Here is a 10,000-nt window from a genome sequence, read left to right as displayed (position 1 = left end):
TAAACCGACGTGATACGCTTACATCGGGTGGTTTTGGTGACTTTCTGTATTTCCTACCCTTTTCACATCGGCCATCATTAGCTAGTAGCTTGGTGTGTGTTTGTTTGTTTGTTTGTTTGTTTGTTTCAAAGTACAGGTAGGGGTGGTAAGGAAATCTATAGCGCACGCCGCCGTAGCATGTACTCAGCAGTGGTTTGATCCTAGCGGCGCTACAACAAGCCACGCTTAGCAAATAAGCGATTAGGCACGCATAAACACACGTGAGCCTGGCAGCTTTGTATAATGCTTGCATTTTAGGATTGCATTTTCCAACGAAAGATGAGCGTAAGTAGTTGTAAGGTAAAAAGGCAAGAACGTGCGCATGTTCTCGTTCGTTCCTTTTTTGCTGGTGCGATTGCTCGTCACCAAACTGTCAAGCCAAACCAAGCGAGGCTTGGTTCCCCGTCACGGTCTTTATAGATCCATCGCACACTTAGAGAGATGCTGATTCCCGGCGAACGGGTGATACTTTTTCTCTGTCTAGCGATGTTACACATTGTTGTTGTGCTATGCGATAACTGTCCTTAAACATTAATTATTTGTTCTGTTTGTAAGTTTTTCCACGCATCTTGCATATTTTGCATTGCTTCTCTTGGTTTGATCTTCATGCAACCCTTTCAAATCGCGAATCGATTCAAGAATATTGGCGGCATCTAGAGTATATGTATAGCATTCGCTTATTCTACAATGTTCTGCAAACTCCTGTTTGTGTATTGTTCGTTTTTCTTCTTTCTGTTTTTTGTTGTTTTGTTTTGTTAATTGATGTTAAGAGAAATAGAGAGAAAAACATACTGTACTGTACAACAGAGTGTGCCCGACTCGCATTTGTTCTTCTTACTACCTTCCATAGTCACAGATCAAGCCATTGTTTTCTTGCATCGCATCGCATCGCATGCTGGTTCATTTGTTCGAAGCGAGATCCATTGGATTTCCATTCATCAGCAGCATCAGATTATTCGAGATCAAGATCGAATTGCAGTATAGGTGCAGCACACACTCTCACACCGGCCTAGGAAAGATGTTCGCTCACTGCTGTTTTTCTTTAGAGTGATGGTATTTCTCATGCTCTAATGTGGACTCTACCGTTGGCGCTATTTGTAGCATGTTCTAATGCTTGCTTGTTTCATTCTTTACCCCAGAGCCATCTACTTCTTCCTTTCTTCGTCCTCAACGATTGAGAACGACTGGGCAGGACGTCGCTTTAATTTCTGAAGGTTTTCATATATGTATATATATATATATATATAGTTTGCTTTAAATAACTATTTAAGTGAATAGGCTATATTTTTGTGTTTTTCTCGCATTTTTGTTTTAGATACTATTTGTATATGTTTATATGTATATATGTATATGTATACATCCATATATAGATATACATGTATACATATCTTTACACAGACGCGTGTGTGTATATATATAAACATATATGGATGTATATATAAGTTTCTTATAACAATAACTATCAGCAACTCGTTAATTTTTCCGACCCACATAGCACTCTTCTGCTGTTACTGCTGTTGCTGCTGCTACTAACCACTGCTCCAGTTGCTCCATTTAACTTTGCTCTTTTTCATTCTGAATCTGAGACCATTGTCCTCTATTATCGATACACGCGCAAGTATGTTTGCTGTTTGATACTACTTCGATCAACGACAGTATTAGAGATGCTAGTAATCGTCAGCGACCGCGACCGGTATCGCGCACGGTGTAATGGACTATGGAAGAAAATCCTGTTTGATTATCTCTCTTTCTCTATATTTCTTTTCCTATGCTCTTTACTTCCTTGATGGTACTTTCTTGGCGCTGCTGTTGAAAACATAATAGATGTAACAAAGTTTAACATTTCAAGAGCATATTATTATCATTCGGAATTTCTCTTCTTTCAATCTTCATGTGAAACCCACATATCTGGTAAGAATCCACTCCTGTTGTGTCTATAATGTCGAACGTTAGATTAGAATGTCATGTTCACTCATGAGAACCTAAAGCAGTATGCAGGGCGAGATACAAGAAACGGGTTGAATAAAACAATGAAATAGAGGTTTCACCAAAACGATATCCCGCTAATTCATAGTCAATCCCCATATCACGCCTTAGCTTCCAGCTTACTTCTTCCCGTATCAGTGCTAAGCAATTGACTAATAGTGTTAAAATTGGTGGAATATTTGGAAGTTATGTGATGTTGGTCGGTCGGTTGGCCTTCTTTCAACGGCCACTGCTTCGGCAAGTTTTGCACGGTGATGACAAAATGTGTGGGTGCATGTTGACCCAACATGCCCTAGCTTGACTGATTTTTACGCGTATACGCGTGAAAACTGATAGCATTCAATGAATCCTAAAATGATAAACTATGCTGTATGCGCCACTATTTCCAAAGGTGCAGGTAGCTAACACAAATTGCATGTTGACCGAATGCATAAAATATCATAAGCGTTGGAACGTGAGTGGAATATGCAGTAGCAGCAGCAATACCGCCGGACAACCGGGAAACACGCATCTACAAGGTTTTGTCCTTCTCTCCAATCAAAGAGCCGGATGAATTGACTGTATCTTATTGCGTGTTTCAGCAGTTGATGCGAAACCATAAACTGAAATGCAGCATACATTCGCTGTATTCGAGAGCAGCGTTCCAAACAAAGAGTGGGCTTTTCATGCATTTTATGCTCTCAAGAAGGAGCGCGTCGTGGCTTCCTTATCAGTGTTGTGTGTTTCACTTATTGCCTTTGCTCTACCTCTAATACAGCTTCTCTCCTTTACAACCGTTTGCCGCTACAGCTTGGGTACAGAGACTGCCAAACAATCATGAGATGCATGTGTGTGTGAAGAGTAAGAGTTTCTTGCGATTAAAGTATTATCACAAATGTTTTGCTTGATTTGCTTTCGTGACTATCGGGGGGCGCCTTAGATCGTGTTGTGTCATCGCTTGGCTGATTCCTTTGCTCGCAAGTCCATTCAACGCTTCACGGAGCCTACAACATAGAGCGTCCACCACACAACACACACAAACACACACATACACACACACACACACACACTCACTCACACACACACACAGCCTACTTTAAGAGAACTCGCACCCGCAGCCCACGCTACACTACGCTTTCATCCATCGCACATCTTCTTTAACAAATAATTTTACTTCTTTACCTACTTATTGCCACTCGATTGATATTAAATATGCTATCTCTTCTGTCACCTTCGCCCTCCAATACTGTTGCTGCTGACATTTCTTATGCTTTCAAGCGGAACATTTTGAGCGAAGAACACGCTATGGAAACTTTTCAATCGTTTAAACGGAACGTAGCTGATCCTTGGTAGAATGAAGATGGTTCTGGACCTTTTCCTCTCAGCTATCCACGTTAATCGAACGCTGTGTGTGATGGCTGGGGGCGCTGCGGAGCGTACCGTTCCTTCTTCTTTTCCGCTCGGTGTCTGTGTGCGGCTGTGGGTGACTTGGGTGTGGGGATGCCAAAAAGTGCTATACGCTGTGCTTGTTCCAACCGACGATCGCCATTGATACGCAGGTTTGTTGCCGTATTATATATGAAAGGTTGGTTCGTGGAAGTCTCGAGCCCAGAACAGATGGCTCTGGGGTAGCAGCGGTTGCAGGGTGAGGAATAATGAAGATATGTTGCACAACAGCATCTGTAAAGGGAACAGAACTATTAGAATTGCTTAATGCTGCGTATGTGATATACACAAAAGCCTAGCCTAGTGTGATTGGATGGTGGGTGCGTGTTTCTGTTTTACGAGGGTGTGTGTGTGTGTGTTGTTGGTGGGTAGTGAATGTAGTGTTGCAATTTAGAGTGTTTGTAGTGTCATTGTGATAGGGATTAGAGATAACTGTAAAGGAAGATACTCACAACACATCGGTGTACAGGATAACGAAAGGAATCCTTTTTCGAGTAAACGTAAGGAAAAGAAAAAAAACAAGAACCTACTTCCATTTTCAGCGATATTTTAACTATTTAAAAGAGATTTACATTACTCCTATATCTATCACGCTGGATCGCTGCGCTGCTACTAAAATATCCTCATATCGGTGGATTGTATTACAAAAGCGATCGAATTTGAAGCAAACAACTTCTTTGATTTCCTTCCTTCTCATTAAGCTGCTGTGATTCAAGTGCTTCTCTCCGAAACCACCGCCGGGCCACGTCAAACTACTACTTCCTACGCGAGACGGGCCACATTAACTCGAGGTATCATTTTTAGTGCTACACCATGGGTGGTGGTGATATATGAAAAACACACAAACACACACAAACACACACACATACTAATGTGCGAATCAATACCAGGCGCGCACTAACAAACGGGAGTGTAGTAACAACCCACACCTTCCTTCTGCTGCTTGGTGTGCGGTTATAAGGCAAACCACCCTGGATGGGCGGCGAGATGCTTAGAAACCGAAGTAGCCAGCTACGGTCGACGCAACCACTATCAGTAGAATGCTAAGACATACCAGAATAATGATCTTCTTCTGCTCGATGCGTAACGATGACACACGATATCACGACGATCACAACCGCCGGCGGGAAGCAATGGTTGGTTTAGTTGCGAGTTATCAAGATACAAAAGGAAAGTATTGTAAATCAGAACATGGTGGATTCGGCAACACGACTCGCCCTTGGCGGAGTTGACTAATAAGGATAATAAAAGAAAACCTAAGAAACAACCAAAAATTCCATCGTTTTTTCATGGGAATGTGAGCGAAACGAAACGAAGGGAAAAGGTAGACTACAGTAAAGTATAAGAAGAAGGACGTAAGATTTTAGGCATTTAAAATCGTTTAATTTCCATTTCAAGTTCAATAGCTACAGGTAAATACAAATAAATAAAACATCACATATTGTTCAAAACCGCATTTAGATTGTGTTCACTGTGTTCTTTACTTAATTTCTTTTTTTTTTCTATCGTTTTTGCAGATTATGTGTGCTCGTTTGCTAATATAGGTTGGGAAAATAACGAAACAAGTGGAACGAAATTGGCTTAACTATACAGAAACCGAAAATGGCGTACGGTTCGACGGTTCTCGCTGCACGCCGAATCTACTCTTCGAATTTAGTGATATTGTTTTCATCTAGCAAACGTTCGTAAAGCAGACTTTGATACCCTCCCTGCCCAAAGCAGAAACAATTCTACATAACTGCAATACTACACGGACACAACACGCCGTTGCGCTATGCCCCCTCTAACCTCTGTACAGCAATTTATAATGGAGAAACGGAAATAGACGAATGTCGGAGAGAAAAGAAATTAAGGCAAGAGAGGTTCGTTGTATATACCTACGACAACTCGTATCCTACTAACCGATATTGGGTGGTCTAGAATGGGCTAATTCCGCTTGCAGCATTTTTCTCTAGGCACACTACACCAAGAAATTACTATAAACTAGCTAGAACGTATATTGTTTGTTGTTGGTGCGACGTAATCGGTGTTTCTTCTGCTCGTAAGTTTGCTCGATACTATTTACATCTTTTGCAATACATTATGGGCGGAGGGAGGGGATAGAAATGCATTTTTGTAACATAGCACCGCAATCTCGCTCTAGGAGATATGTTGGTCTGTGCGCACGAAGTGGAATTCCGTTCTTAAAACGATTAAACGATGCATCCAAATCCCCTTCGGCATCAATGGGCAAATGCGATACACTATTATACTAGGGCGATCGACACTTTCGAACATTGTCGTATGGACGAAACTATGATTGAACTATCGAACGTAATGATCACAACATTTCCCATACAAGCGCCATCCCGCACTTAATAACTAACGCAATAAACGCCCAACAATAAAAAAATAAAACAAACTAAAACGGAACATTACCACTCATATACAGGGCCGAATGGAACACGCATGGAATTCGGAATATTTGGGTGTGTAGTTGTGTGTATGTGTCTGCTGTTTAAAGATTTGATGATGAAGATGATGATGATGGTTATGAAAATTCTGACAAAGAAGATCCTTTTATGAGCTATCTCGCATTCATGAGACTACTTGTCTGGCTAAGTATATTTATGTGTATGTATGTGTATGTGAGACTGATAATAGTGGATATATTAATATGTAGTGCCATTTAATCAAGTATATACCTGCTTTAATTTACATGTTTCAAGCAAAATAGGGAGACATGAACGTATAAACGAACGCACAAACACACACACACACACACATACACACTTGATAAAGTGGCAAACGTGAGTTCTATTGGGCAGCTTTGTTGATTTTCTGTATTGATGATGGCGGTTAGTAACACCGTAAAGCGCCACCAGCAGCGGCGGTAGTAGGATAGGAAGAGAGTTCAGTACAATTTGTGGTTCTGGTTGCGTTTGCGGGTGTGATTTGAGAAATGTGCTCGTCTGCATTTGGCAGCGGTTCCGTTTCTCTCGTCCCTCTGGGACAAAGCTGGCTGTCCTTTATTGTATCTGGTGATGTGACGTGTTTCAGAGATGATGGTGAGGTGATGGCGGTCTCGGTTCAGCTGTAGGATTTTGTTTGCTCGAGATAACTCGTTTCTATGGTTACGTTTTAGAGGGAGTTTCACTGTCTGTCACCCTGAAGCGAACGCTAAATATGTTTACTGGTTCTAACTGTGATGTTATCTCATCAATTGTGTGTGTGCGTGTGTCTTTGTGTGTGCTTTCCGGTATTTTGTTTTCGAATCAGTGAATCGGTTTTCCATTCTCCCGTTTCAGACAGGAACCACGGACGAAATATCAGTAGGATCAGGGATAGTTTGGCTTGCAAATCTCGAGTAGCAGTGATTCTGGGTGCCAACAATTACATATTGGTACACAGATTCTCACGAGAACAGGCTTTGCAGATTAATGTGTCGTAGGGAATCGGCTAGCGAGAGTCAAATGTCTCTGAGAAGTCGTCAACGAAATAACACACGCTATCGCCCCAAGCAGGATTTGGCAGGTGCACGGCGAACCACAACAAACCGCCGGGCGAACCACCGTTTAACATATCTAACAAACATTTTTCCGTGTGTGTCGCTCTTTTTGTGGAGAGAAGACAAGGTCAAAGAACGAAATTCATCATCATTATTAGTGGGCGGTAATTCTGTGGCTCATGCATTCCCGTTGATCTTTCAGCTCTCCTCTTCATTACGGAGCAAAGTGGGTCGTGCTATCATGGGGTGTTTGTTGTGCGGTTGCCCTCAGTAACGTGCTGCTGCGCTACTTTTCTACTTCGATTTCGCTTCAAAATGACCATGGCTCATATGATTTGTGCGTGGCTGTCGTCGTTATCGCGTAAGGTGGTGATGGTTTGACGCTTTCTCTTCTTCTGATGATGTACTTTCGATATTTTCTACATTTCTGTGTGATGTAGTAGCCGCGGCAGATACAAGCCCTTTGCTCTTTATGAAATTCAACAGCACCTCTAGTGGGCGGCGGGTGGCTAGCGACGGAGTTCTCTTTCTCACCGTGAACAGTGAGTGCAATAGTTTTGGGTCAGGATGGTTTCAACCAACAATCGCACTCAAGCCCCGGTAGGTGTTGATGGTGGTGGTGGTGCTGGTGGTGGCTAAGCACTGCTCCATGTCTCAGCGTTTCTTACTATCGTCTGGCAGCGGCGACGGCGTTGGTGGTCGCTCCATTCCACGCGTTCCATACGCGCTACACTTCGCTTGATACTGGGGATTTCGCTTTACATGAAGTAGCTACTGACGTAGGAGGCCACAATCAGCCCGAGTACGGTCAAGCAGATCAAGATCATGATCTTCTTCTGCAGGGATGCAAGTGCAATTTGTACACATCGACGTAACACATCGATAGCCATTTCGTGATCGGGTTTAGTTTAGAGACGCGCACGCGTGTGTTTGTTGTGTGATGGTGTTTTTTTGGGGGTGTATGTAGATTTTTGGTCGGTGGCATCGGTGATGAAGAAGGAGAAAGAGAATGTTTCAGTTTAGTGATTCAGTAACCTTAGTAACCCCCCTTTGCGAGACCACTCCAACGATCGCAAGCGATCGGTCTCGTTAATCAATTGTCCCCAAAATTATGAGCGAAAGAAAGGAATAGTGAAATAAAAATAATGTTTTGTTCGGTAATTTTAAACAAAAAATTAAATAGGGGACACATTCTGCTATCATTACATTTCGTTAGTAAAGTTTAACGAGAATAGTAAATAGACATAGTTAAATACATAGAGAGGGAAAAAGTTAGGAAATGCAAACGGATAACCAGCAACAGTTGCAGCAGATATCACTATAACTGTGGTGGTCCCGCCAGATGCCGTTATTAGTATACTAAGAGAATAAGATAAGGAATATTAAAACATGCAGAACACTTTCATTAATAAACAAGAGAATTAGGTATTGTAAAACTACAGATTAAAACAAATCCAAAATAATCAAAGTGGTTTGCCAGTGCAGTCGATTTAGTCATAATAGAACCGTTTGACCTTTGAAAGGCATGCTATGCGAGAGGGGTTAAAGACACGTTAACCCTGCGCAGCGCTTCAGATGGGTGCAAAGGTATGTTTTGTAAGGGCATTGGCGAACCAAAACTAAACAATGACCTAAACTAAAACAACCTTTCTGCGAAAATGATGCTTGTTGAATGATGAACGATGAAAATAATTTTGAATATTTTACTTCACTTTATTTAAAAACTGGCAAACTAGAGCCGGATCGATCAGTCAGCATCGCTGGCAAGAGTAATATTTGAACTTATTGTCAAGTATCATCTCATGATAACACTAAGAAGTATTCCCTTCATCTGTATGTCCATGTAACAGAGGCTATTGATTCCACTGTACTGCAAAGCGTAACCTTGCAATCGTCCTCCAGATCCCTAGATCCATATCCCCTCGTTTCTGCCGGCCACATTGCAGGGGACGTAGTGGAGCATTCGTTTGATTACAATATTGTAAAACTGAGCGTAATTAGTACATGTTGTATTAGTATATCACCATAAAGGTTTCACTATCTTCTTCATAATCCATTTAAATTTTGGGGTCTATACTTTGGGTCACGGTTGTTTTTTTTCTTCTTTTTTTAGGCTTATTCCTTCCCAGCCGGCTGTACTTGACAGTTTGTACTGCCAAACTGTTTCGCACCTAATATAATAGTAAGGAAGAGTGTTCGTCTTATCTCTGGCACCGCTAGTCGTTGTTCACATGCAGTACCCGTAATTATGTAAGATATATAGCTAAAAATACGACTAATATGATGATCGTTATCAGAACGCAAACTGCAATCAAGATTTTTTTCTGCAAAAATAATGAGAAATGGGAAAGAAAAACAAACAAAAAGTAAAGTCTCTGCTTTCTGTTTACACCGGGCGCAAGGAGCGGAGAGACACACACACATAAATAACAGAGGACAAAAACAACGATCCACCAAGGATACAATTTACCAAATCAAACACCAAACACAGTGGTTGGAGATGCTGTACAGAAGCGTACATAGTAACGATCGTATTTACACATACTTTGCGCATGGGCACAGATGGTAGCTGGTGTGCTCGACTGTGTAGCTAGGTGATGGACATCTGTTTGGTTGTGACAACCTAAAAACAGTATCTACTTCTATCGTATCCAGTGATCTTTCATCACTTTCCATATGTGATATGATACAGACGTGGGGCCTAACACTTTGTCTTCTTGGACCAATACCCAATACATTTTTCCAATACAATGGCTGCTGTCTGCAGCAAGCAAATAGCCGGTACCTCTCTAGATTTAACAAACATCATCAATATGAAACGAATGGAGTGTCGCGAATTAGTAGAACTAGGCGTTAAGGTCTAGCGGCCGCACCAGCGATTAAGTGGAGAAGCCCAAGCATGTTTGGTAAAAATGTTATTCTGACCTGGTCCAGGTTAGTAGGAAAAGGGTGGAAAAACAGTTCCCAGTTTTTCGTCGTCACTCTATGTACTGTGTGTTATCGGAATCAAAAACAAACGATTGACGTACCTTTCTCGCTTTGGACATATACTTCACGGCTTGG

At 41.8% G+C, this 10,000-nt stretch overlaps 1 protein-coding gene across 7 annotated transcripts in view; it reads right to left on the bottom strand.

The window, feature by feature from the left end:
• The window catches only part of LOC125955062 (syntaxin-1A), a 26,084-nt gene that overhangs the window by 273 nt on the left and 15,811 nt on the right, over positions 1 to 10,000 (bottom strand). The window contains exons 8-10 of one of the 7 annotated variants that reach the window (XR_007469080.1): positions 9,967 to 10,000; positions 6,135 to 7,773; positions 1 to 3,684 (exon numbers count right to left, since the gene is read on the bottom strand). The exon at positions 1 to 3,684 is cut by the window's left edge and continues 273 nt beyond it; the exon at positions 9,967 to 10,000 is cut by the window's right edge and continues 77 nt beyond it. Coding sequence is in view for 5 of the 7 variants with exons in the window: in XM_049685909.1 (XP_049541866.1) it covers positions 9,184 to 9,261; positions 9,967 to 10,000 (112 nt within the window). In the remaining 2 variants the exon portion in view is untranslated. Of the gene's footprint in view, positions 3,685 to 3,732; positions 4,523 to 4,576; positions 9,262 to 9,966 lie in introns of those variants that run through there. The other 6 variants (XR_007469079.1, XM_049685909.1, XM_049685906.1 and 3 more) reach the window with 6 other exon arrangements.

Source organism: Anopheles darlingi, chromosome 3, assembly GCF_943734745.1.
Source record: "Anopheles darlingi chromosome 3, idAnoDarlMG_H_01, whole genome shotgun sequence".
NCBI classification, from domain to species: Eukaryota; Metazoa; Arthropoda; class Insecta; order Diptera; family Culicidae; genus Anopheles; species Anopheles darlingi.
Note: the sequence above shows the minus strand (reverse complement) of the source record. Positions and strands in the feature narration are given on the sequence as shown.